General features: G+C 54.6%; 6 protein-coding genes across 6 annotated transcripts; all 6 read right to left on the bottom strand.

The window, feature by feature from the left end:
* Positions 1-1,634: 1,634 nt before the first annotated feature.
* LMH87_008845 (uncharacterized protein) lies at positions 1,635-4,087 on the bottom strand (the record flags this gene model as incomplete). The annotated part of the gene is made up of 4 exons (XM_056202083.1): positions 1,635-2,264; positions 2,317-2,487; positions 2,541-3,612; positions 3,672-4,087. 4 exons carry the CDS (start codon positions 4,085-4,087, stop codon positions 1,635-1,637), a joined length of 2,289 nt encoding a protein of 762 aa, XP_056056680.1.
* A 1,806-nt stretch (positions 4,088-5,893) lies between these two features.
* On the bottom strand, positions 5,894-6,253 carry LMH87_008844 (uncharacterized protein; the record flags this gene model as incomplete). The annotated part of the gene is made up of 1 exon (XM_056202082.1): positions 5,894-6,253. The coding sequence occupies one exon, from the start codon at positions 6,251-6,253 to the stop codon at positions 5,894-5,896; it is 360 nt and encodes a 119-aa protein (XP_056056679.1).
* Positions 6,254-7,095: 842 nt separating this feature from the next.
* On the bottom strand, positions 7,096-9,977 carry LMH87_008843 (uncharacterized protein; the record flags this gene model as incomplete). The annotated part of the gene is made up of 3 exons (XM_056202081.1): positions 7,096-8,780; positions 8,888-9,736; positions 9,815-9,977. 3 exons carry the CDS (start codon positions 9,975-9,977, stop codon positions 7,096-7,098), a joined length of 2,697 nt encoding a protein of 898 aa, XP_056056678.1.
* Positions 9,978-14,408: 4,431 nt separating this feature from the next.
* Positions 14,409-19,871, bottom strand: LMH87_008842 (uncharacterized protein; the record flags this gene model as incomplete). Its single annotated transcript, XM_056202080.1, has 3 exons — positions 14,409-18,334; positions 18,427-19,112; positions 19,840-19,871. 3 exons carry the CDS (start codon positions 19,869-19,871, stop codon positions 14,409-14,411), a joined length of 4,644 nt encoding a protein of 1,547 aa, XP_056056677.1.
* Positions 19,872-20,401: 530 nt separating this feature from the next.
* Positions 20,402-23,821, bottom strand: LMH87_008841 (uncharacterized protein; the record flags this gene model as incomplete). The annotated part of the gene is made up of 4 exons (XM_056202078.1): positions 20,402-20,880; positions 20,939-22,574; positions 22,635-23,489; positions 23,570-23,821. The coding sequence occupies 4 exons, from the start codon at positions 23,819-23,821 to the stop codon at positions 20,402-20,404; spliced, it is 3,222 nt and encodes a 1,073-aa protein (XP_056056676.1).
* Positions 23,822-25,814: 1,993 nt separating this feature from the next.
* On the bottom strand, positions 25,815-26,781 carry LMH87_008840 (uncharacterized protein; the record flags this gene model as incomplete). The annotated part of the gene is made up of 3 exons (XM_056202077.1): positions 25,815-25,935; positions 25,991-26,192; positions 26,256-26,781. 3 exons carry the CDS (start codon positions 26,779-26,781, stop codon positions 25,815-25,817), a joined length of 849 nt encoding a protein of 282 aa, XP_056056675.1.
* Positions 26,782-27,594: the final 813 nt, after the last annotated feature.

Raw genomic sequence — 27,594 nt, 5'->3', positions numbered from 1 at the left:
AGAAAAAATCGCGGGCGGTTAACGGCGAGGACCAAGTGCCGATGCTATCCCCAGATTGGAATGGTAACGTTGAGTCTAGTGTAGTGTGTGGGAGTTGTCGTAGGCACCAGATGACGGGGACTTGAACATGTGCAAAGTACCGGTACATGATCTCGAGCACCCAAGTAAACCTTTTTTGGCCTTTTCTTGCCTTTTTAATTGACTTAAATTTTTATTGTATTTCATCTTGTTAGGAGATGGTGCAAGGCGGACCGTGGCGGAGCAAAAGACCCTGGCTAGGCTTCGACGACGATGACGACCCCCGGACAGCGCGATACCAGGCCGAAAAACAAGACATTGTACTTGGACCCCCGACAGAGTCGAGTAGAAAAGGGCCATCCCTTGGGCTCTGACATGCAAGGTTAGGGCGTGTGCATTCTGAATATGAATATTTTTTTGTGGCAAGAAGAACAACGAAAAGGCGAGATGGATTGCACATCTAAAAGTGGCGTGCACAGCCACAACGGCCCCAGCTGACCCCTCGAGTGAGGCTCTTGCGAGAGACACACACAAAAAAAAAAAAAAGAAAAAGCCGAACCGAGAGGCGTTTGTAACCGCCAGAACATGGGCGGTTTCTTCTACAATGACGTAGTTTTGGTGTAATGTTTGACTCGTCCATCTCAGACAATGCACATGCCAAATTGCAAAGGGAATGGAAAGCCATCGTGGTCCGAACACGGGCGTCTCAAAAAGCTGCCCTCTCGTGTTGGACTTTGCACACCAACTCGTCTTCTAAAACCCCCTCCACGTTTGCCACATGACACGTAAAACCCCTCGGCAGAGGCTTTTTGCTTTCTTTGCTGTCAAATGTTTCCCATTCTGAATCCACATCTCGGCATGATTTTCCCAACATCGACAAAAGCCATGTCGTGTATACTCGGCGTCGCCGTCAAGGACAATGCAGCATGTCGTCACCTCCCGCCAGGGCTGGTGAGGCTGTGTGCCCCTGTGGCTGCTGCTTGGGCTGCCTCCCGTCACAACCCCCCCGCCCTGTAAAAGCGCTGGCAGATGTTAGCCGCGATGCCTTTTTTTTTTTTTTTTTTTTTTTGCCCGCGTGGGGGGAACTCTTGTTTCCCCTCAACAAGGAATAAATGGTTCTAGCAATCTATTTTTAAATAAAAGTCACATTTCCCGGGCAATAATCCTGGAACTTTGCAGCGGCGTACCCCGTTGATTTTCGTCGTCTTCTATTCTGGGAAACCAAACTGGCCATCTTCCCCACTTTCTGACTCTTCGCCCCGTACCCAAGAGATCGCAACGAGATCGCATCTTGCCGTGGCTCGTGCTCGTACTCTCTTCTTGAAATTCCCAACACGATGACCCGAGGTAAAATTGACTGGTGTACCATTGGACTTTTCGGGTGTATCCAGATGCACAATCAATCAATACGTGTTTCGCCTTGATTTCGTCACATCCTTCGCGGTTCCAACCATTCAATAAAGTACAGCATCATTTAAGCAAAGAATCATAAATTAGCCAAAGCTGTTGTTACTCAATATACAAAATCGCCACGTCGCTACTCATGTTTTTCTCCCGCTCCCCCCCTCCCCCCCTCATTACGTTATACACATAAAGACACTCTTCCCCATGCATCTCTACGCCGACAGCTCCTGGGCCAGCTGGCGCGAAATGTAGTCTGAAATCGCCAGGATCGTCACCATCGGGTTCACGCCGCTTGCGCTGGGAAACACGCTCCCGTCCGCCACGTACAGGTTCTCGCAGCCCCAGACCTTGCCCTTGGGGTCGACGACGCCGCCGCTCGGCTTGGCGCTCATGCGGCACGAGCCCATCTGGTGCGCCGACAGGTAGCTGATCTCGGGGCCGGCCTTGCCGCCGACCTCGCGCAGGTGCTTGAGCCACTGCCCAAACTTGGCGTCCGTGAACTCCGGATCCGTCCCGTCCTGGTAGCTCTTCTGTAGCGCCGCGTCGCCGTCGCGGGCCACGACAAACGGCCGCACGTTGGGGATGGTCGGGTACAGCGCCGTCGCGCCCATGACGTACATGAGCTTGGCAATGGCCTCGATGCCGTCGAGGCTGTGCTCGGCGTCAAACGACGACACGTCGTAGTCGATGCACGGCGCGCCCGTCTCGGGATCGGCGGTGATGCGGCCCGTGTCGCGGTCGCGCGTGATGGAGATGATGGTGTGCAGCTGCTTCATGCGCGCGACGCAGAGCTTGGAGTCGAAGCCGCTCTCAAACGGCTGGATGGCGAAGAGGACATATGGCTTTGAACGGTGAGCACACGTTGCATGTAGGGTATGGGAAGAATGTACGTACCAGCATGGCCATGGTCTCGAGCTTGACGCCGTGGCCCTTTTTGTCAAGATTTTGAAACTCGCCATTGTAAGCGGTAATGATACCGCCCTCCCACTGGGGCTCAATCTCGTCAAAGTGCCCGACCAGGAAGGCCGCAGGGTGCAGGTACAAGTTACGGCCAACTTGGGGGTTCTACTACCTGTTAGCCATACACGTCTGGAGACTACGGAAAGGACCAAACTGACCTTGACGCCGCTCTTTTGCAGCAACGCAGGACTCCACAGCGAACCAGCAGACAGAACCACCTTCTTGGCCTTGATCAAGACCCTGCGCTGGCGACGAGTCTCTGGCGCGCCGTGCACCGTGCCATCCTCACTACGGGCCGTCCAGACACCCTCCACACCCGTCGCCGTCTTGCCGTCTGCGGCGAATACAACACGTTCCACCCTGAAACCTTCCATGAACTCGGTGCCCGCGTCGGCCGCGTCAGGGAGGAAGGCGACGGCCGGGCCCCTCTTCTCATTGGCGCTGCAGCCGAGATGGCAGCGGCCGCAGTAGTGCTCGACGCCGCCCGTGTTTTGGTCGCAGACGTTGCTGTGCCAGCCGAGCTTCTTGGAGCCGTTGAGCACGACCTCGTTCTGGTGGTTGTGGCGGATCTTGGTCTGATTGGCGCCGATGGCGGTCCACACGCGGTCGATGCAGTCGTCAAACTCGGACGAGCCAAACAGCGGTAGGCCGGCGGCGACCCATTCCTTGCGGACATAGTCCTGCGGCTTCAGGCACACGCTCCAGTTGACCGTGCCGCCGCCGCCCCAGGTCTCGCCCGCGGCGACCGAGATGGCAGAGCTCTTGGAGATGACGAGGCCGTTGTTCTCGTAAATGTGCTTGTTGCCGACCTGGCTCAGGGGAAAGTTCTCGGGCGCAAAATGGTAGCCCTTGTCGAGGACGAGCACGCGATGGCCGGCCTCGGCCAGGTTCTTGGCAGAGACACCTCCGCCACAGCCGGAGCCGACAATGACCACGTCCGTCTCAATGGTGTGCGTCCCTGTGCCTTCCGCAATCTGCAGAAACTTGAAATCGTAACCCTGCTTGCGCTCCCAGTTCTTGGGCAGCGTCTCGAACCCTCCCAGCTCTTCAATGTAGCGGCTCGAGGCGCCGAGAGACTTGCGCGTGAGCGCGTTCATGGATTTGAGGACGATGCGCAGCGGCAGGAGGCGTGATGATCTCCAGTTTTTGAGAATCTGCTGGCGAATGAGGAGTGGCTGTCTGTAAAAGGGCGTCCAGCGGCCGGTCAGCAGCAGGCTGCCATATCGGGTGCTGCGAATAAGGTTAGTGAGACATGCATGCAGCCACACGCGGCAGAGACAGGGACTGACTTGAGCAGCTTCATGAAATTGGCGAGCTCCATCCGCAGGGCCGCCGAGGCGACCGAGTGTTCGCACTCGCGGCGAAAGGCGGGCTCATCGACGGCGCGAAAGGCAAGCCATTCCATGAGCTTCTGCTGAGGTGGCGGGTTGGTCAGGCTGGCGAGGGTCTCGTCGACGGCGGCGTAAAACTCCTTGTCCGGGATGCCGAGCTGGCGCATGGGGTCGTGGACCTTGGTCTGGGGCACGACGGCCGGGACAATGGCCTCGGCGATGGAGAAGAAGGTGGTCCATTCCGCATCGGTCATGAAGGTGATGTCGGGAAGGTCCTTGTCCAGGACGGGCTTGTAGCCGTTGGTGTGCGCCATGGTGTCGGTGGCCGCCAGAGTGTAGATGGTCGAGTCCTCGAGCAGGACAGATTCCGCCATTTGAGGAGGAGTTTGCGTCCCGGGGAATGGGCAGCAGAATGTGTCGGTTGTTGCCAATGCGATGGGAGACGGATGCGGAAAGCTCCAGCTATCTATCGTATGGGGCTAGATCGGAGTTACAAGAAGCTCTCAGTGTTACCCAGACGCATGTAGATGCGACAGCGTCCAACCCGTGCCGGAGAAAGAGGAAGAAGACGGCTGCCTCTTGAAGCCAAAGCTGTGTATAGGAGATGAAAAGGTGATTGGTAAGATTGGAAGAGAAGTCCCTGGAGTTTAGTTCCTAAAAAGTTGGGGAAGCGGCCGGGCCAAGCAGCCTTGGGTATTGTGGGGGATTGGACTGGCAATTGGAGGCGCTAGTTGACGACTCTGGACGTCCGGAGAGCTCTGGCGGGCCGACGGGGTGGCAACTGGCAGCAAACAGGCCCGTTTGGTGGACGGACCGGCGGGCCAACTTGCGAGCCACCAGCATGGCAAACGCGAGCAGTGCAAACGCTGGGACAGCTAGGATTCGAGTAGTGTAGGCATATTGTTAAAAAAAAAACACATCTACTTATTTTATACCTACCTACCTATGCATTCTATAATCAATCATTCGTTATATGAAAGCACAGCATGAATGGTAGTCTCCAAACACTCCGTCTCTGTCAACACCAACACCAAACAACCCGCGCCACCACAGACAACTGTTCACATGCGCCGAGGAAGCAAAGAAACTACTAATCATCAGGCACACTAGTTTTTAAATGCAATGCAAGCTAAAATCATCAGCGCATCCTGCATCCCAACAAAACTACCCCTCGCCACACACACAGCCCGTTCGATTATGGTACACATGGGCTGATTGACCCTAGCACGCCTGGCCCGCCCTCGGCAGTATCCCACGCCTTTAGTTTACCCCACGAACGGAGATGGCGGCGCAACTCGCGGCTGGACCACAGCCATGGCAACCACACGGGGCTCTGCAGCTTTTGATGAAGTGGCATATCTCATCAGGCATCCTTTCTTCTTTTGTGCGCAAGGCAGCATTGGCGTCTCCTGCTTATGCCATGTCACCGATAAAAGCACCCAGCGACGGTGGGAGGAGGGGTTCGTCCTCTCGATCTGTGGCGTCTGGCTCGTATCGTCGTGTTTACGCAGCCCTGTCTGTTCCGCTTCTAGCTATCCGGGCTGGTCGTGCGATGGCCTCGGAGTAAACATGCTGCGTGTGCTGACATGTCATTGTATTCTTGTACGATACTCCATATATTCGCCATGATATTAAATCGCACGACGTGTATTATAGTACGATGTATGGTTTGCATGGAATTGCCGTTCTTTCTGACTGCGGCTCTTTCCCCACGTTCACTCAGCTACACAGGATCGGGGCAAGGGTCCATCTACTGATGCCGTCCACTCACGCACCCAGCGATGCTCACACGACCTTTTTTCTCTCTTGGCGTCTGAAGCCGATCTACGAGGTAGCGCAATGTTTTTGCTTGGGTTTTTACAACTCGGACAAGGATACAAAAAGTGAAATCAACCCCAAAAGGAATTAAAAAAATCCATCAAAAAATTTGCCGCAGCGAGGACTCGAACCTCGGTTTCCAGTGGTTCGCGGTGCTGTAAACTCCACAAACTAGTGTCCTGACCCCTAGACGACTGTGGCCAATGAAATGCGTTATAGTGACCGACCAGCTTATTAATATCTACATGGCACTCACTCTTGCAACCAGCTAGCTGGCTGACAATGCAACACAGCGACAACAGTAACGCACGACTAAACATGGGGCATGTCAACCGAGTTAATTTGGCGAGAGAGTTGATTGATCAAATCGTCTTCACACCGACAGTTACCCCTCCAATCTTGAACCCAAACTCGTGTTCCTCGCCCACCAGGCCGATGAAGCTCCCGCCGATGTTGACGCCCAGCCTTGTGCTGCTCGACACCCAGAATCCTCCTTCTCCGCCGCTGTCGCCTTCTTCCTGCTGCTGTGGCAGCGCTTCTCCTTCCTCTCCATCTTCCTCATTGTCCAGCGCAAATCCACCAGACGCCTCCACACCCGCCTCGCTGCATCTCCTCGCGTGGTAGCGCGGTCCGTCGCAGACGAGCGCCGCCGCTGCCGTGGCGGCAAAAGTAGAGCCGCCGCCCAAGACGGCGTCTTCGTAGGACGGCGGCGGATCGTTCATAGTCTTGGTATGAGCGGCCGGGTTTTACTGTTATTTTATTTTTTGGTTCTCTGAGAAAGACCAGTTTAGAATTTGCCGAGTGTGTAATGTTGTCGACACGTGTTGCTTGCTACCAACACGAGCCAACCGCCCAATATATGCAGCCACCTCCTCCCGGCCCCAACGAGGATTACGTATCACACAACGCAGTTCAGATGCACTCAGCCTCATACGGCACCCAGTCACAATCCGTACCTACATCACATCAACAAAGCCAAATGGCAATACACACAAGTTGTATTTCACTACCATGCTCTAAATCCTACGCCAGCCATGCTTTTCTTCTCCTCCTCAATTCATGCACGTCGTCAATCGCCGACGTCTATATGCCATTGCTCTCGAAAACCTTCCACAAAGCGCCAAAAAAACAGTAAAAATAAGAATAAACACAAGTTTCCGTAATGCCTCCGTGCCGACAACAAAAGTCGCAGAGCAACGCGCGTCGTCCGCACCTCTCCTGCAGCCATAGACGGTACCTGTTTAAAATATATATAGAGAAAAAATCATCCCACTTTCCATAAACGCATTGTGACATGCTAGTGCGGTCGTGTGCGCTGTGCAGACAGGACTGGAACCCGTTGCTGGACACGACTGCCTCTTCAACTTGACACCATTAATCCACCTGGGTATCATCTTGGCCGGTGATATTGTACAAATGCGCGTCTTGGCGCGCTCAAACCAGGGCATCTACATGACTGGCAGTTCTCGTCAACGGCGGGTGCAATGCTCCAGCATCGCAGTCGATGGCGATGGGATAGAATAGAAACCTGCGCGACAAGGCTAGCTCCGTCGCGAGGCGTTAATCAGCTTGTAGCGTCGGCGGAAGGGAATGGCGGACTCGAAGGGCTGGACCCCTTGTTTCTTCTAAAAAAGGGAAAGTCCTTCATTCTGAATCTGCTAGTCTTTTTGCGTAGAGACTTGCCCTCTGCCTTGCCGATGCTGCCCGAGTTTGAGATCGACTCACTCGCATCTTCTGGCGGGCCCTCTCTGCTCTGCGGGGGGGCGCTTTGTGTGCCAGGCGGCGAAACGTTGAAAGAGGGCAGTCCGAGGGTGCGATCCATCGAGTCGTTGCTAACGATGCTTGTCCCCTGCGTGCTGGGCGATAAGTTGGCCTTTCCGGTAGCGCTGGTGGCTTGAGATGTCCAGTCGCCCGTGAAAGCCCCAGACACACTGCCTTCGGTGGTCTCGCTGCAGCGCTGTCTCGTAGACACAGTCGCTTTGCCGTCGGCACCGCCGTCATCTCTTGGACGTACGTGAAAAGGGTCACTATCAGCAAAGTCACGCACAGTGCCAAAGGCCGACGAGGTGCCGTTCAAATGTCTGTAGACATCATCCTCCGACTGAGAGGGGTTGTAGAAATCGCGCACTGTGTCGTGCATATCTTGACCGGCGGCTGCTGCATTGCCGTTGCTTTCCTCTGCCGACTCGAGCTGCTCGCTGCTAGAGACCTCGGAAGCCTGAATCACGGTCGAATCGGAGCCCTCGGTCCGTTGCGGCGTTGCAGCGACACCTTGTGTGCTGTCATCTCCTTCTTCTGCAACCCAGCTTCTAGTTTTTGGCGAGAAGGTTCCTTCGCGCAGCAGTTTCCGTCGCTCGATCTCGTCGTTGGCTTGTCTCAGTTTTTCGTCGTGCACCTTTTGTTCAAATATTTGTCGGTTGAGCTCCAACTCATCCACGGCGTATTTGAGCGACGGCATGATGTCAGCAACACCTTGGAAAAGGGGGATCGCAAACATATTCATGAAACCCAGCTGGGCAGTAGACAGCGACAACAGGTCCCGCTTTGGCTCAGCGATAAGTGAGGACTTGATGCCGAGTTCGCTTTCCATAGAGGCTTGCCGCGAAAACTCTTCCACCAAGATGTGCATCCATTTGACGGCGGCATCGTGATGCCTCGCAACGTTGCTGACATCGGCGCACTTGATGATGAGAGAGCAAGCCAAGGCCTTGTGCTCTTCCAGCTGGCGACCGTTCCAACCTTCGGAGCTATTGTTATCTTGAAGCTTTTCTTGCAAGTCACCAAGCTTCTTCATGTAATCAAAGTGAAGTCCCATGTCGGTGGCCAAAATAGAGCTTATCATGAGGGCACGCATGCCTCTGTCCTCAAAAGCAGCAGGCCAGTATCTGCGGAGGATCTGGGCATAGGCGGCGCAATGGAAGGATTCGAGTACGGAGCGATCATTGTAGAGTTGGGCGAGGGGAGCATTCAGTGTGGCGAGGAAACCGTTGTTGACACCTGGGTGACCGACATCATGGCCGATAGCGGTGATGAGCAAGGTCAAGGCGTCAAATGGAGTCAAGAGTGAAGCGATGGGAGATTTCGTGATGGGGGTCGTCGGGCCTCGAGCGGGATAGCTTGCCAAGGCACCCACGTTGACGAGGAAGTGAAACGTCGCTTGTAAAACGTCGACGACATGGCGAAAGTTGTGATATGGTACAAAGCTGTTATAAGCGGTACGGCACGCGATAAGAAAGTTGATGAGCTGGTCTAAAAATGTCGTTAGTTCATCATGGCTTTTGAGTTTACAACGGCTCAAACGGCTCAACGGTGGGGTGCAGGCAGCCCAAGACTAGAGACTGCAGGCGCAGACTTACCGGCTGGGAGACGCCAGCGCTCCAATTCGGGCATGGAAAGGGCGTGTTGGAACATGAACATGGCAGCGACGAGCAATTCGTCGTCGGTAAACGAATTGGCGCAAAAGTGCCACTTGGAGACGGCTAATGCAATATCTGATTGACGGTCTGTAGAGACGGAAATGTGAGCGCTGGCAATTTCGCCGTCGTCGGGGGCCATGCGGCAGATGCCCTTCATAAGTTTGGAGACCATGGCCTCGCGTAGGTAGGCAAAGGGCTGCTGGTCGCTGACACCGACCCAGGAGCGCTTGCGGCCGTGGGTAACTTCGAGGAGTTCCTTTTGCTCGCGAGCAGCGTCCCTATGCGCCTTGTAAGCGCAGATTTCGAGCGTGGTAATGCACTTTGAGCTGAGAGGGCTGATGATGACATCAACGGCGCCAAGGTCGAGGCACTTTCTAATGAGCGGACGATGGGCGGCGAGGGTGTGGAGGGGGATGGGGGAAAGCACGTCGGTGGCACCATCTGTCATTTGCTCGCGTGCCTGATCCGAGGTGGGTTCGGGATAGGAGATGATGGGCACCGGAACGACGCGCTTGGCCATACAACGCAGATGCGACTCGGTGATGATTTGCTGGAGAAGGTTGAGACCGTAGACTTCGTCATCCGGGGCCTGAATCCCAGAGGACTCAGCGGCTTCGGATGTGCTTGCCTCGTTAGGCCAGGCCGGCGAGGAAGATATGTGGGAAGGGCGTATTTGCTCATTGTGAGGCGTGTCTATTAATACAATGGCGGGCGACATGGAGCAGACGGTGTCCTCTTGGAGAGTAAGAAGGTGCTCGAGGCAGGCGGAGCCTGTGGAGCAAACGTACACTGTAGGAAAGTATTAGCAAAAAAATGCATTGCCTGGAAACAGACGCGTGAGAGCGTCAAGAACAGGCTGGGGCTTACCATCACCGAAGGCGTCTAGCAGAGGTTTGATGTCGCGACGAACGTGATCGGGTTGTTCATCGTCCGAGTCGTCTGAGGATTGGTCGTCGCGTCGAGCAGGGATGAAGCGATTGTGGGCGACGGAGCGATTGACGTAGATGACATGGCAGGCGGTACTATCCATGGTGGCAACGGAAGGCTACCAGTCTCGCGACCGGAGCACGTCAACCACTTGGAGGGGGGCGAGGTTGCGACTGCGTGGACCCCCCTTTGCTGCGCGGTATTGGCAGAGTCCCAGCCGAATTGGGAGAGGGGAGGAAGGGAGAAGTGAAGTTGGACAGGCGTCAATCGGCGGAAGCAGACGAGAGCGACGAGAGAAGTCGAGGTCTTGCGCGGGCGCAGGCGCAGGACGAGGGTGGTGGACGCGGCGGAAAAATCGCGGGACAAGGGGCGAAACCCGACCGACGAGAAGGCGAGCGAGCGCCGCAGGGAACCGGTCGGCAAGCGGCGGGCGGAAAGAGGGACAGATGCAGTCCAGACGACTTGGGAGGACAGTCGAGGTGAGAGAGCGTGCGCGCGAGCCGAACAAGAGTTGGTTGATCGAGGGTGAGTTTGCTTTTCGACGATGGAACGGTTTGGCTTGGCTTGGCCCGGTCTGGCTTGATCGGAGCCGTAGCGTGGTAGTTGTTGGCGAAGCTGTATTGACGGAATACGATAATCAAGGGCAGATTGCGGCTGATAAGCAGACCCTTTTTTCGATTCCAACTTTTGAGTTTGCGACCCTGCCAAGCTGGCAAATCTGGCGTGCTTCCCGGGGTTGGAAAAGAACCTGGTGAGGCAAGGCAACGGCGAGACAGAGGCGAGAGAGGGACGGAGGAGAAAAACGATCACTGGCGCTGGTAGGCGTCTCAGCGCAAAAGGGCGTGACAAGGTGGAGCAGGAGCGCAAAAGACGAGGGCCATAAAGTGGATTTGGGGGAAAAGGAAAAAAAAAAGGAAGCCAGAGAAAGCGGAAGCGGCCCAGTCAGAAGGGAAACTAGGAGGGTTTCCTGGCGTGGAAAGTTGAAGCAGGGTCGGGGACGCCGCGCGGACTAGCGCATTGGGTGGACGATGCAAGCAGCGACGAAGGTGGTGGTTGCGGAGGAGGGACGGTGGGCGAATCAGACGCAGCGGCGGTTTATGATGAGTACGGGCTGGCTGGCGACGGAGATGGGCGCTCTAGAATTGTATCATGGCGACGATGATGGAGATGGCGGAAGAGGCAGAGTTGAAAGATGGGATGGAGAGAGACGGTTGGAATGGTGATGATGGCAAGCTGCGGCCAGCCTGGGGAGAAGACGAGGAGGGGCCGGGGGGGGGGAGCTTGCTTGGGTTGAGCAGAGGGTGACAGCAGAATGCAGTGAGGGTGAGCGGCGATTACAGTGGTTTCAGCGGGCTGCCGTTGAGAATGCGAGGTGGTCATGAAAGTGGTGTGCAGGCGAGTTCGGGGGCCTCAGGTTGGCTGCCGCCTGGATTGGGGGCAGCATCAGGGCAAATCCGGGCCATCAGGACAAGAAATGGGCACGCAACGCAGTGTGGCCAGGTGGGCGGCGGGCCCATGGACAGTGGTTTGAGTGGACAGAACAGTGGACAGACAGTGGACGGACGACGAAGCCGGGGTCCGCTGTTCCCAGACAGAAGCCGCAGCGAAGCATGCCAGAACGGCCAGAACGGCCAGAAGGGTTGCAGCTGCACCGGCCTGCATGATGGCTTGCAGGGGGGCACGAGGGGGGCCACGGGGGGGGGGAGGGGGGAACCAAGGAGCCTCTGTGCCAAAGTGTACAGAAGGTGGTACAGAAGGGTCGCAGAAGGCCGGGGAGACAATTTTAGTGGATGGCCCGCAGGGGATCCAACGGACGCCAATTACAGGGGCGGGGGGACACGAGCCCAGCCGCAGATATGCTTTTTGAGGCTTGATCTGCTGGGCTCGATGACGCCCCGGCAGTTTCGGCACGGGACAATAGCTGTCCCGAGAGAGTAGATAAAAAAAGAAAAAGCGCACATGTCATGACGAAACTTGCATTATCGCAATGATCAGAAAAAGGGAAGAAAGAAAAACGTGGCAGTGGGAATAAAATGAGCAAACAAACGATTATGGTGGCGCCCGCGCCCTGAGCCACAGCGATGAGGAGGGGGGGGCAAGGCAGTTGGTTTGTAAGCGGATGCTGCGACACAGGCGGACAAAACTGCGCTGAATGCAGCAGCTGCCTATGCCAAAGGGGAACAAGCCCAAAGCGCAGACACAGCCAAAAAGCGGGGACGAGAGAATGGGAATGGAAGCTTCTTTTCCTTCCATGGGGCGCGCCGCCTTGGATGAAACCTGGCCTTGCTCTCTTTTTTTCATAGTCATGGCCGTGCACAAGGCATCATCCACACATACATACACATACCCAAGCAACAAGGTAGTCCGTCCACCTGGCGTCGGCACTGATGAGGGGAAGAGAGCAGGGACCCCCGCTGGCAAATGCATGTTGGTACGGAGACGCAGATTACAGATTACAGCGAACGACTAACCTCTCCAAGGCCTGCCGCATCCGGTCGCCCCACCCCTTTTTTTTCCCCTTTAGCAGGTCGCCTCAGCAAGGTTCCCAAACTGGCAAAAGATGGACAAGAAACTTGCGCGTCAGTGTGAAATGAAGAACAAGAGACTATCATCATCGTGGCAAGGAAAGAAGAGGGAATACATGTGCCCAGATGCAACTCGGAAATTGACACGAGCCACAAATTTCCTGCAGGGCGAGCATGCGTGCGCCCGCTGTAATTGCAACTGCATGCACGCCCGCACGCTCCTGCGACATGCAGGTGCAACGTATAGTTCATCAGGCCAGGGGAACAGCAGCAATTGTACAACGAAAATGCGAATAAGAATCAGAATCGAAACACCCAAGTTTGTCCCCCCCCTCCCCTTATCGGCGTTGATATTCCACGCCATATATTCCCTTACTGTCTGACAATGCCCATGTCCGTCTGGCCTGTCCTACGACATCCTTGCGCGACGCCTAAGAAAAAGAAAGAAAAGGCACACTGATCAGCCCCGGATTAATAAACAGGGAACTGATAAAAATGCAATTGCCACTGTTACAAATTCGTCCTGCGACGCGGTTTTTCCCCCCTATGATAAGACACTTGGTGTAGATGTGCACATGGCGGCCTCGGCTAACACATCACCTCACCGATTCCCCCCCTAAAAAAAAGCCAAGCTTTGTGGGGAGGAAACAAGTCCCCGTTCATCCGCCACCAAGGACCGCTAAAATCAGAGACACCCAAATAAAACCACAACGTTATCGCCGAAACTCGCAAGCAGAAAAAAAAAAAGAAAAAAATAGACAAGGGCGAGATTGGTGATGCCAAGGCGTGTGGCGCCCTCATGTATCAATCAGCTTCGCGTCTCCGATACAAATCCCCCATCAAAATCTGTCCCCTTTCCCATCTTTCAAACCCCAAACCAAAAGATGAGAATCGAACTCTGTCCATGATCCCCAACAAACATCTCGGCTTTCCCATATACCAACGGCGCATATAATTTTCCCCTTCTTCTCTTCTTTTTTGTTTTCTGTCAATGATTCAACCATGATTCAATTAGCATAAATCAGCATACATCAGGTTCTTCATGCAAGCAGGCGTTGATCACCATCATCTTTCCCATTACCAAATCCTTTGTCATCCCCCGCCTGCAACCATGGTGGCATCTCACCCTCGTTCTGGAAGCCTTCCAGAAACCGCACTAACAAGGAAGGTGAGACGTCCATTGTTCTCTCCCCCCCCCCCCCCCCCCAAGTGGCCCCCCGGCGAGGACAAGGATCTACCGTAGTTCCAAACTAGCCCTGGAATCTCACGCCAATACCGGCTTCATCAAAGCCAACAAAGTAATCCCCCCCAGCCCCGGACAAGTTGGCGCGTCAAATCTTTCTCTTGTTTTAAAGTTTCATTGAAATGTAAGATGCAGCACCGGTTTACAAAGTAACCAACATCTACCGTCGACCGTTTCTGGTCCCCATACTAAATACAACCACAAGATCCCATGCACTCTAGCCCACGCAGCGTCCCGTCCTCCTGTCAGCCCAACCCCCCGGCACCGCAGCTGGGCCACAAACTGCCCATTTCTTTGCGAAACCGGTGCCGCTTCGTTTTTAGCCTCTCAGCTCACCAGGCCGTCTTCTGTCAGCTTTTGACCCTCTCCTGCGCCGTCCGGCGATGATCATCGCCATCAGCACTCTAAATCAGCGCGCGTCCCCCATCTACCAGCACGAGGTCAGCCAGCCAGCCAGCCACGCAGTCACAGAGCACGTGCCGCCAAACCAGCTCAAAACTAAAGTAAAAAGGAGAGAAACAAAATCACAACTGAGAAAATCATTGTGAGTACAACTCTATCGTATTGCTTTTTATTTTATTCTGCCTAATGCAGCAAAGTAAATGCCCTCTTCTACTCCCATAGCCATGCTGTAAATAAATGTCACCTATATATGTAAAATGACACCGCTGCTACCTTCTATCAGGATTGCGCCTATCGCAGCAGTCGTGCTGCATGGTTTTCGTTTTATCGTAAAGCCTCAAATCATAACACGTCCCTTCCCCATCTACTCCGACCTGGCATTCTCTACATGAATCTCCGTCACCTCATCCTCGTCGTCTTTGGCTTCTTCTGCCCGCTCAACCAACGATACGACATCTCCCCCGGCGCCGCCCATGACGGTGTCTGCTTCGTCGATACCTCCCGCGTTGTCATCATCTCCTGACGACTCTAATTGCGCCACGTCGCTGGCCGCTCCCGCTGACGGTTCGGCTCCGTCGTCGAGGCTCCCAAAAGTCCAAGTCTGCGTCATGAGCGACTCGTTGCGCACCGCGCTGACCCTGCCAGGCCCAGACTCATCTTCACTGCTCGACCGTCTGCCTCCCAGTGTGCGCCCCTCGTAAGCCGGCAGATCTTCGTCCGCCTTGCCGCTGGCATCATCATCACCACCACTTTCCTCTTCCGTCGTCTCTTTTTCGTACTTGTCCAAGATGGCAGCGAATCTGGGCCCACCCAGGTGGCCAGAGGCGCGACGCTTGTAGAAGAGCAGATACGCTGCGCTCGTAATCACAGACTGGGGATCCGACACGAGGCTGACCGACGAGTCGTTGTAATTGTACCACTTGCCGTCCACAAAGTTTTTGGCGTATGCTGTGTAATGGCCCCCACCCAGTCCACCGTAGTGATCGTCAACAGCAATCAAGTCGTACACCTCCGATTTGCCATCTTCCTTTTCTATGACGCGTGCCGTCAAGTCGAGTTCTTCAATCGGGAAATCAACAAGCACGTCTAGCTTGTCGCGTCGCCAGCCGCTACTGCTGAATCGCTTCAGGTGAGCAACCAGGTAGTCCGGTGTCTTCCACAGATCAAACTTCTTGCTGGCGCGGCGATGTTCCTTGCAGCGCGGGCAGTACCACATGTCATGCTCCGAAAGAATCTCGGCCCGCTCGAATTCGTCCAGGCATTCGTCCAACGTGATGCCCCGCGACTTGCGAGTTTGGCGGCGGCGCTGATTGATCTTGATGACAGGGTCCTGTAGCGATTCCAGATCGAGAAAGGTTCTGGTTCCTTCAGCCAAATTGTCTCTCCCGCTTCCGCCAAACACCATTTCCCAAGCGTCATCGTTCCAGTCGACAGCGATGCCCTCGTGCAGCCGGATGAGCGGCCCACCGTCAGCAACGGCCGGAGGCATCGGCTGGGGGTTGACTTGTGGAAGTCCGTTGGCCTTGCCGTTTCTCACATGCTTGTCTCGTCGCTTGTTACCACGTTTGCCGTAAGATTTGTGGCCCTTGAATTTCTTTCGGCCGCCATTTCTTTGATTGCGGCCTCCGCGGTCGAATCGACGGGGGAGCTCTTCCTCACTCGACTCTTCGGCCATGCGAGTCTGGACCGACTCTTCCTTGGCCTCTTCTTCGTTGCTTCTCTCGTCCTTCTCTTCACTTTCATTCCCATCATCATTATCGTCGTCTGAACCGTCGGCGTTTGAGCTCTCGGGAGTGGCGCTCTCCTCTTCAGACGGCTGTGGCATGCGGTCCGCCAGGCTGGGTAGTGTCCTGTTGTTATCCGTAGACTGCCATCCTGTGGGAATCGCCCCATCGCTGGGGCTAGCGAAATATCTCAGCTCAAACAAGTTCTGCAGCGAAGGACTTAGTCGTGCGGCTGCATCCATGAACTTGGGGCGAGATTTATTGAAGCGCTTGAGCAAGGCTGGTTGTCCTGTGGGCGCAGCGCCGGCATCCTTCATTGTGACGTCGACAATATCATCTTCACCCTCAACCGACTTTGCTGCCACCTTGCCATCTCCCGATGAGTCGGCATCCGATGTGGCCACCATGTCTGTGTCAGTGGCATCGACTTCTTCGTCGCTGTTGAACTTGCTCCAGGTGGAAAATGTCGCAACCTTTTCGAGGATCTTGCGATGGATGGCATCATAGCTAGATGCCTCCTCCCTGGTCAGAGTAATGAAATGAGGCGGCGAGATGCCTTCTGGCCGGCCGTGGCTATTAGGACGGCGATGCACGACGGTAACAACCAGTCTTTCCGTAGAGGGATCGTCATCTTCAGGCTGCGCATCAATATCCAACATGGAGCGATACTTCTGCGGCCGTGAGGGCCAGTTTGTGGGCACAAACTCTAGCTCGTGGAATGTAGGCACGTCGGACTGCGTTATCTCCTCAGAGACGTCCTGATTGTTGTCGTAAATCTTGAAGAAGCGATCCTTGAATTCTTCGGCACCCATCATCCGCTCAGTCGGTACGCCGGTGCGGAGAGACAGATACGTCTTCAGCACTTCGATGGAGCTATGCTTGGGAACCTCGACGTCAATGTTGACGGGCACATCATTCAGAGGGAAGAACTTGACAGTCTTGCTCCACACAGTCTCCAAGGGAAGGGGAAGCGGCAGAGTGTTGAAAGGGTCAAACGTGATACTAATCTTGTCGCACTCGGGACACTTTAGTGTCGACTTATACATTCCAGTAAATAGGTCGGCAATGACGGAGTCGTCTCTCTGTCTGGTGATGTCCCAGACTTTGGAAGCCATTGCGCGAATAGCTTCAGGGTCGTTGATCATTTCGTCGGTAGAGTCGGGCTTTTCGATATAAGGCTTGTTCTTAACACGGCTCAGATCTTCTTGAAGGGCATCGAGCAAGAAGCCAAGAAATTCTTGAGAGTCTTGCTGGCCCCAACCAGAAAAGGTGCTTCTGCATCTGCCAACAGTGCTCTTGAATTCTCGCGGACTGACGGAGCCACGACCCTCTCGGTAAATGTCGCGCAGGAGACCGCCATACGCCATGGCCATTTTACCGTTGTAACCCAAGAGATTGGTGCTGTTGATTTCATCCAAATACGCATCAGTGATGAAGAATTTGGTCAGTTCTTCGACGCTCCGGACACACTGCAGGGCCGAGTTCATGTAGCAGGTGTTGCCTAGGTTGTGCAGACCAACATGACCCACCGTGCGACCGAGCTGCCGATTCTTGCCTGCACGGCCTCTGGTCATGATGCCCTCTGCACCCGGGCTGCTCCTGGCGCTGTTTGGCTTCGACGAAAGTCCAGAACGATTTGACATGTTCTTTTGCGGCTTTGTTTGCTGACCTTTGTATGTGCTCACCGAAAATTTGTTGTCAATCACTTCATCCAATACCAATGTGGCATCTGTCGTAAGGTCCTTCATGTGTAGCGTAACAGTGCTGTTGTAGCTTTGGCCTGTCTTATCCTGTATCTGAGAGAGCTGCTCACGGTGGTCACGGGACTGTGCAAAGGTGGGCAAGTCCACCAGCAGGTTTGGCCACTCGCCATCGGCATTTTGTGCCTCACGGCCAGGAGAGTCTGGTGGCGTCAATGCCGATCCCGCTTGCTGCGTAGTCGGGATGGTGGTAGGGTCGGGATGTCGGACTTGATGGACAATGACCTTGCGATCGAGGGGAATGCCCGCCCAGGTTTTGATGTCTTTTAAAAATTCTTGCAGTTTTGCGCCACGGCTTCTGGGGGCCAGGATTGCAGGAGGATTATTAGCCTTCAAGGCCTGCTCAATAGGCAATGGGCTGAGTTCCGACCACACCCGGTGAACGCGGAAAATTGGAGGGTGAAACTCATAGAGAATGTTGTCTTCTCCACCCTCAGCAGAGTTGAACGCAATACGACAGATGGGCTCTTGTCCTTCTTTGAGGCCGTACCATTCCATGACAAGTTTCCACGCATCCTCTGGGAAGAGGGCAAAAGTCTCCTGGTCGGCACCGGGTTTGAGACGAGTAAAGGAAGCTCCCGAGGGGTCCTTGATGACTTGGTCGATAATGTCAGAGTTGTCGACCGGACCAAGCTGCACATCGCCATCTTCCGCCTTGGCCTTGGTCGGGCCCTGCAGCGAGCGGGCCTTGTCAACCCATTCTCTCGAGACAAGGTAGGCCTTGTCGCCTTCGGCGCTGGGGGCATCCTCAAAGGCCTTGAGCAGAGTCTCAATGATTTTGATTTGCTCGGCAACAGGAGGCGGGTCTTTTTGCAATTCCAATTGACGTTAGCTAGGCTGCACCGTACCCGGGCTCGCGCCACAGTGTTGGTTCTTTTTTTGTTTTTTGGAAGCTTACTTTGCGCTGGGGCGTCAGCACCCTCTGGCGGGTCAACGCTCATGGCACGCGGGGCGTCGGCCGACTTGGCCGTGGCCGTGGTCTGCGAAGAATTCACGTTGGCATCCTCGCCATTGCGAGGCGAGGCGTCCGGCTCGGGATCCATGCTCGAGGCGCGACGCTTGAGCGGCGAAGAGGAACGGTGGGGCAGCTCAGCGTCACCATTCATGATGGCCCGTCTGGACACTCGAAACGGAGACTGGCTTCTGGGCAGTGTCGTTACCGCAGAACCAGCCTCACCAATCCCCCGTTCGCCGTCGAGGGACAGGTCAGCATAGACTGACGCGCAGGGGGGCGAGGCGGCCGAGGTGCAGTCGTGCAGGGGCGACGGATGACGCGGGTGGTGGTGGTGGCCGTTGGTGCCGTTGGCGCTGCTGCTGCTGCTGTTGGTGGTGGCGGCGGCGGCCTGGAGGCGGGCGGGGAGGCTAGAGGCCGGCTGCAGCGAGTCGGATCGCAGGTAAACGGGGGGGCTGCTGTCGCGGTGGACGCTCCGGTTGTCGTCTACGGACGTCGCGGTGGTGAAGGAGTAGGCGACGTTGTCGCTGTCGTGGTGGTGGTCGTCGGCGGGCTCGCAGGAGGGCAGGGCGGTGTCGGGCGAGGGCGAGGGCGAGGGCGAGTCTGGCAACGACGACGGCGGGTCAGCCTGCCTGTTGGAGGATGGTCTGGCGGCGAGCTTTCTCTTCTTTGAGGAAGACGTTTTGAAGGGTTGAGCTGCGTGGCGACGCAGCTCGGGCAACAAAGTTGAACGGGCGGCTTGGTGACGGTGTGCGAAGGAGCGAGGCAGGAGCCGAGCGTGAAGGGGCTAAGCCGGCCGTGACGTCGGGAATTTTTTTCTGAACCTAGGAAACGACGATGACCCTCTTCTTTTTTTTCTCGTGAATTTACCAGCAGAAAAAAATTAGAGGGAGAGAGGGAGAACTCTGACAAGGGCTGCAAATATCGGGGCTCAGTGGAGGGAGACGAGGCACTTTGAGTGGGTCGGGGAGGGCTCTGAAAGGCTGTGGCGGGGGGGAATCTGTCAGGGATGTTTAAAGGGATGATGCAGGCTAATTTGGTTGTCAGCAACTGTAATTTTATGTACCCAGGCACCCGGTGTAGCGAAACGCTGTAAAACAGACCGAGCGGCTAAGACATTACTACCTTGGCTCCTTTTCCCGTATCCAGCCTCCTACCTACCTACTGTACTGTATTCTGTGCATCTCCACGGGTAGGCCCTCCGCACTCATCTACGTTATGTGCAACATTTAGGTAGGTAGGTAGCCTCGTCATGGAGCAGGCGCCTGAACTCTCTCACAGGTGGCGTCGTCCACTAACACCAAGCTCTAGTTAGTGCTAGGGTTGATGGCGGGGTTCACTGAGAGCCTCACCACTCACCACTCACCACCAACGATTATCGCAGCGGCCATTTTGATCGTAAACCATGTTTAAAACTTTATTCGGGTGTACATCAACACCTTGGCTTGCGTATATGCCTCCTCGGATTAATACTGAAAGAAGCCGAGAAACTTCTCGACGATTCACTTCCTCGACCAGCACAAGCCACAATCAGGCGACTCCTGCTAACACAGCCATCGTTGACTCGATCAAACAACGGTGTGCTTTCTAATTTTAGCTTGGCCGCTGTAGTAACGGACAAGTCCACCGTCGATAACAAGCACGGTCCTGTACATGTCACTTGCACCTGACATCGCACGCCAGCAAGATCACGCCGCAGCAGACCGCGAAAAAGTATTGAGTCTACATCTCTACATAAATGATGCAAATAAGAGACAGTCTTCCCCATGCATCCAAAATCCCCCAAAGCATTCGCGTGAAAATTCGTATAATCAGTTCTATATGTGGTCGCGTCAAGGTCGCCCTCGGCACACCGCAAAACTTCCCCTTCTAGTCCCGTTTTTTGTCTTTGGTGTCTCTCTCATTTCCCTTTCATTTCCCGTCATAGCTTCGAGTCCGTGTCTTCGAATTCCGACAGGTGCTTTACCGGGCGCGCCCCCGAGCTTGCCAGCAGACCCGACTTGTACAGGCGGACATCCTCAATCTCTTGCGCGGTATCGACCGCACACTGCCCGCCGCTGGCGATTGCCTCGGCATCGTCCTCGGGGTGGGCCGTTTGCACCAGACCGAGTTCTTTGATCGAGGCGATGACGCTCTCTAGGTCTGTGTTGGAAGGCTTGTGCTTCGCCTGCAGATGAGCCTTGACCAGGTCCAGGCTCTTGCGGTCCTGCTCTGGCACATCCGCGAACCCGGCTTGGTCAAGTGCAGCAACAACTTTGCTGTCGCGCTCAACAGCACCCCGCGCGTGGAGGTGCACGGAAATACGAGCTCGGCTGTTCGAGGAAGGATGGAAGTGCTTGTTGTAAAAATCAATCATTTCTGCCTTGGTGACGAGCTTCACTTCTGCGGCATCCAATTGAGCTGTTGAAACAGGTTAGTCAAGACTCCAGCGTGCACGAGCAACATGGCTACCACTTACCTTGCTCAAAGTCGTAATATTCCTTGGATATTTGGGCCCAGTGCCTTGACGACTCCTGGTCTAGATTTCTGAGCTTTTCCAGCCTCTTGTTGATCAGGCTCCTCTTGTGGCTCTCGAATTCGGAGTCGGGCATCTTGTCCAGAGTCAGGCCGAACTGGATCAAGAACGCCTCCACACGGCGGTCCAGGTACTCCGGCTCCCTCTCAGACTGAAGCAGGAATCGCAAGCCACAAGTGGTTGAAAAGCTGCGCATGCCAGCAAACACAATGTAACCGAGCTGCTCTTTTGTGCGTAGCTGATCAAAAGCAGGTTCGTGGATCAACTGGTCAGCGAGCAAACTTCGTGCGCGAGTCTTGCGATCACCACGATCGCCAATGTAGAACGTAGTTTCGATGCAGTGGTTGACGTTGGCCGGATCCTTCAGTGTCTTGTGATATACGAGGTTAGAACCAGGCGGGATGATGAGCGACCGAATAATGGGCCACTGGTTAGGAGGCAGTATTCTTGATCTGAAGGACGATACCAAAAGATCTGTTACTTTGATGGCATCTCCTTTGTACATGTTTCCGTGAACATAAACCTCAATGTAAAGCTGCGCAAGCATCTGCTTCTGGAAGCTACGCACGGCATCAATGGTGATGGCCGGGAGTTCAGCAGCTGCCTCTTCAACGACATAGTCGCACTCAGCGTGGAGCCATGTCATGTAGTCGCCGACTTGCTGGTATGATGACTGAAGTTGCCAGTTGTCATAACCGCGCGTCAGCCGCTCCTTTACAATGTCAAATCGATCTGCCTTGATCTCAATGTCTCGCATTGTAACCGCAACCTGCTCTAGCAAGACGGGGAGCTTATCATTATAGCCCGAGACGTCCAGGAAAAGCCCACGCGAATCAATCGAGACAGTGTACTGTAGCCCCGCGAGCTCAGCATCGTAGGAGTACTCCTCCAAAGCATCGCGGACCAGCTCTGCAAAGAGCCGAGCTTTGACACTATTCTCAGCCGTAGCGTGTATAATAGGATTCTTCAGGCTGACAGTGACATTGGCCTTGGGTACCCAGAATGTGTCGTCCTTCTTCCACCAGGTTCGCGCCAGTTGGTCATTGCGCAAGAGCCGAGGCGAGGTGGCCGCTTCTGCCACTTCCTTCTTTTCCACTTCAAGCTTGTTGGGGATGAACTGGTTTTTGTGCGGAAGGTGAAGCTCTGACAGCCTCTCAGCCGCCGAAATCGAAGCGGCCTTCTTCAGTTCAGCCATGAGGTCATCAGGAATCCTGCCAGCGGTATACTCTGTGCCGTACCACTTCTCCTTCTTGTCCCATTTGCCCGGAAACTTGCGAGAAACAACATTCAGGCGCAGTGCTTCCGGACGGAGTAGGTCCAGGCATTTTGTTATTAAACCTGCGTCAAAGCGTCGTAGACGGCTGTGGCCGCTCAGCAGCCATTCGCGCGGCAGGGGCTTCTGCATGACGGAGCTGACTTTGCTTGTGAATCGACTAGCAGGTGTTTTTTGCCGGAACTTGAAGTTGACATCGGCCATTCCTTTTTGCTCTTGGAATATCCACTCTTGCGGAGGCGACTGACGAAGCAGTGACACGTACTGAAAGAAGATTTTGGCGATTTCAGGGTAATTTTTGAGGCCCTATTGAAGTTGGCAATTTTGTTACTAAAATTAAGCCAAGAAAACGGGAAAGAAACGTACCTCTTCTGTCAATCTTATTTGCACATCAAAGATGCCGGGAGTGCCAGGGCAAAGGGAGTATCCGCCAGCGGACAAGCCATTAGCCCAGCCTTTGCTCTTGATGTACGACATGATACTTCCTGGTCCTTCATGGCCAATTAGATGCGAAATGTATCTGCTTGGCTGTGATTCATATAGCTCCTCCTCGTCAATGAAGGGAAATGTCAAGTTCAGCTCTCTCGTGTCCATGACCGGCTTTGCGAACCACTGGATGCCAATGTCGCTCGGTGTGAATGGGACCTCGTCGGACCATCTATTCTGCGGCAGGCTCTTGTTGACAACGGCCGAGAAGAGTTGCACGGTCCATTTCTGCAAGACGTCGAGCGATTCACGACCCAGAATCACGAGCTTCATCCGATTGGCAGAGTAATGCTTGGCGTGGAACTCGATGAACTTGTCGCGGACATTGATGCCCTGCGACTCGGGGAGCGTCTTTAGAACCTCAAAGTTGCCTGTAGAAAAGTGACAGTACGGATGCTTGGGGTTTGATAGCGATTTGTCCAGTTGCTGGAGGCGCCAGGCGTCGCTCTGCAGATTCTTCTTGTTCTCCGAGTCGACCGCTTTCAGCTCCCTGTCGAGGGTGGTGGACAGGAAGAGCGGCTCGATGAAGAACTGCGCAAAGCGGTCCAGTGCGCCGAGAAGCGGCGATGGGTTTATTTCCGTAGGCTCCTCTTCGTTGGCGGGCTTGGCGTCAATGTCGAAGTAGTAATTTGTCGAGGTGCCGGCCGTGTAGGCATTGGAGCTGCCACCGTTGGATGACAGGTATTGGCTGTACTCGTTTTCGACGGGAAACTTTTTGGTACCCATGAAGAGGAGCTTGAGCACAGAGAAAGATAAGCACACTGTCATTTTGGGGGGAGGATTTTGGCAGATCAATTGCCCATCTGGTAACTCACATGCTCGACAGCGTGGGCCATGCCAGGCATGCCGTCTTCGTCGGAGAAACTACCGACATTGACGTCAAGCGCAGCACTGGCTTTGTCGGTCTCTGGATCGTGAACGAGCAGGGCCTCGAGCCCATTTTCGAGGCGGACGACGCGATACTGCCTGTCGTCTAGCGAGGGCTTCTCGAGACGGTCGGTCAGGAGGGTAACCGAAGCCTGGCGGCCAAGAGCGGACGCCCGGTCCGGCACGGCTGAAGGGGCCATGGTGTAAAGGCAGCAACGGGCAGTTCTAGAGGCGCGTATTGCTGGACGACGGTGAGGGAGCAACGGCAGATGGGGAAACAGGCGGCGTAGAGGAGAGACGACACCGCGGACCATTGATGGGGAGAAAGCTCAAGAATGTTCGCGCCGTGGGGGATATGCGACGACTTAAAGCGGCCCAGCTTTTTGTTCGGGGTTCTGGCAAGATGGGCCTGCGGCCGGTGGAGGAAGGACGTAACAGTACCAGTTTGGGTGGACTGGCAGTACCTAGGTAATTGACTGACTCCGGGCAGCAGCTCATTGGGGTACCTACCTACTTGCCTTAGTAGGTAGGTAGGTACTTTGGCTGGCTTGCTGGCCCTTGAAGGGCAGGCAGAAAAGCCAAACGAGCGCGCTCACCATGCAACGCACCCAGAGAAAACTCTACAGCGGGTCTACAGCGAGTGGACCGCTGCATTCCGGGGCAGCTGGTCACTGGTCTGGCGCTCCGGTGCGCCGCAAGTGGCAATGAATGGCTGCGGACCATGCTGCGCCGTCAGACTGATCGACCGGCTTCTTGTCTGCTGTTCCGGCGTGTACAAGCTTGCATGTGCCCATTGGCCCTGTGATTGCACTTATTACCTAGCATCTACATAGGTATGCTGCTTGTTACAGTCAGCTCGTGCCGACCGACGGTAAGTTTAGTGTACTGGCACAGCTGCAGGGGCTCCACGCGGCTGCAGAGGCTGCAGACGGCGATGGGTCTGTGTGGCAGATCCGCCCTCTCTATACTCAAGTACGTAGTACGGAGTAGAGTAACTATACCCTTGGTGCAGACTATTGTGTAGTGGCGTTTGATTGGCCCAGAGATGTGGTCAGTCTGAGGGAGCAGACAGCGAAAAAAGGGCTGGGCAGATCTGGCTGGCCCAAGCATCGACCCCTGCCGTGTCACCCCTGTCAACCTGTCTGTCGGTGTCGGGGGTGCCCTGGTTGGGCTGAATTCATTGAAATTTGCGCGACGCAGCACGATGCCCGTTCGTTGATGACTGACTCGGCGTCCTCGTCCTCCACAGATACTACCTACCATGCAACTCCGCACGGCATCTCAACAATCAGAGTTGCCTCGTGCAGCGCAGCGCCCTTGCATCCCACGCGCGCCTTCTAAAAACAGGGCAACCCTGGATTCTTCGGCTTCTATCCGTCTGCAGCCACGGACGGACGGACGGCCCTCTGCGGCACTCCTCATCCGTTCTCCGTCGCGGGCCTTGCCTGCCCAGCGTGTCGGTAACTCAGCCTAGCATCGCTCCCGTTCTACATGTCAGACACTGTCGCAGGCGGCACCATTCTTCTGCCCTTCTCTACCACACCCAAAGCAATAAATAAATAGACAAAGCACCCGCAGAAGGCTGGCCGTCGACTTTCGGGTTCCAGAGCAATGGGCCCCGTCTGTCCCGTCTGTCCATGGGTGACTGCGGAGTTAGCCGACTGTGCACAAAGGCAAATTCCACAGGAATAGTGTAATGATAATTCGGAATCGGAAACTCTGTCCCCTATTAGCGACAGTGCAATTCGCTCCAATCAGACCAGCTGTCCTTTGCATCCTGTGGCTTATCGCTGCTCGGGCACTGTCTGGGGAATTCGCCTAGGCTCCATGGATACGGAGCACTCCACACCAAGCGAGCATTCTCGCTTCCAAACCGAATAGGTGACGCCTAGTCCTCCGCCAAATGCACACACAAACATCCCAGCAACTCCTTGTGACATCATTACCCTTTGTAGGACCGTAGAACGATGGCCGGGCGGTCGTTGATGTGGCCCGTTGGATGCTTCATCTGCCCATGTAATAGCCGGTGTGTCCGCCGACGCCACTTTTATGGACTGAGCACGATATTTCGCAAAAAGGTATAATGAAACAACTGTAGCAAAAACTCCCGTTTGATACATATTACTCTATAGGAAAAGGAAAACAAAACCTCACAAATACAGAAAACAACCGTTTTCGCACCCAATAATGTCATCAATTGAGCTCATGAGCCGACTTGATCGCTTTGCTCTTCCCAGTGTCTAGAATGACAGCTGGATCCTCACTATCGCCATCACGCGAGACCTTGTTGCCTCTTTTGGTAGTAATCGTGGCCCTATTGCTGTCAGCATTTTCCAATACCAGCCGAGTTGAATTGCGGCAGAACGTACTTGTCCTCTTTGACGTCCAAGACCTTACCCTTGGGCTGCCCATTGCCCCAGTTCCAGCTCACCGTCTCACCGGGCTTCGGTGCATTCTTGGACTTGGACTTGGACTTGTTGCTCTCTTGCGCTTCATCGTCGCTTTCGGTTTCGTCGGCAGCCTCCTCCTCCTCCTCCTCCTCCTTGGAGGACGGTTTTGCATCCTTGGAACCTGTGAGAGTTTAACTGTCAATGAATGCTCACTTATATATGTTTTGAATATTGTATAACTCACTGGAACGGGTTCGATGCTTCTTGGGTTCTGGTGCGGCGCCCTTGTCCTTTCGCTTTCGCTTGTCGCCCGCCTCAGTCTCCTCCTCCTCCTCCTCTTTGGTTTCTGGCTCCTCCTTGTCGTCGCCCTTGCTTTCCTTGTTTGATTTCTTGTTGTCGTCGCCCTTCTTCAGGGGGTCGTGGCCCCAGTTCTTGAGCGAAATGTACGATTTCGTCTTTTTCGCCTCGCTCTCCGACTTGTTCTTCAGACTTTGCTCTTCTTGAGCCAAGTGACGCTTGCAGTAAGCCACCACTTTTCTCATGTGGCTAATCTGGTCGTCGTTGTACTTTTTGGGATCTTTGTTTGGATTGGATTTCAAAATTTCCGTGATTTTGCGACCGCTTTCGTGGCCGACGGTTTCACCACTCTCGTCGTCCTTGGACCAGCCAGCTTCGCCAGAGTCTTTAGACTTGAGCCATGCCTCTAGCTCCGACGCCGTCATGTTGACGAGCTCATTGAAATCTTCAATAACCTCCTGATTATCCTTCATATTGACGGTAATTTTCTTGTTGTTGAGTTTATTGCGTAGCGTGTAGTTCGTTTCAATCACCCTTTCAATTTTGGCTTTTCTCTTTACTTGTCGTCGTTATATAATCAGCCCATAGCTCAGACTCTACTACGTCATCCACGCGTTATACATCACCCCCTGCACACCAAAGCGGCATTGAAACTGCGATCGAGAGCTACAAGTGGACACGATTTCGCAAACACAGATCGATTCTAGATAAATGACCCAAATCGGCCGTTTCTCAGGCGTGCGACAGCTAAAAGGGTTTACCAGCAGATCGGTTGAGAGCATGAAGTGTGTACGAAAGTGGCTGGCGTGTCGTCATGCGCACGACAGAAAAAGCACCGAAAAATGTGTGCATCAGATTCAGGGCAGAAAGAGAACAGTGTTTACCAAATGCCGAGAGTCGGTATGCACAGCTATTTAGTAAGTTAGCGACGTGTCAGAGTTCAAGCTGTAGTAAAATGTGATGGCCACTCCCACACCCATGTAGAGTGGCGGCGGCAGGCTGGCGATGCGGACAGTAGAGACAGGGTTAATATATCGGTGTAGCAAAAGATTTGCAGGGCTTTTTTTTTTAACTCCCGCCCTTCCACAGACCTTCCGGTGTCTACCCTGTGGATGCCTATAGCCGTCGGCAAACTGATATCCACGAGCAAAGGGTCTTCAACCGGTTCCTGTATATGACTACTTATGGCACTGTGCGCTACTCGCCGAGCTTGAGGTCGCAGCAGGCCGTTGTTCTCTGCCAGCACCGGCTTCGTCCGTGTTCCAACAAAGCTGAAGTGGGAAGAA

This window comes from Akanthomyces muscarius (genome assembly GCF_028009165.1).
Source record: "Akanthomyces muscarius strain Ve6 chromosome Unknown contig_18, whole genome shotgun sequence".
In the NCBI taxonomy this organism is placed as follows: domain Eukaryota; kingdom Fungi; phylum Ascomycota; class Sordariomycetes; order Hypocreales; family Cordycipitaceae; genus Akanthomyces; species Akanthomyces muscarius.
Note: the sequence above shows the minus strand (reverse complement) of the source record. Positions and strands in the feature narration are given on the sequence as shown.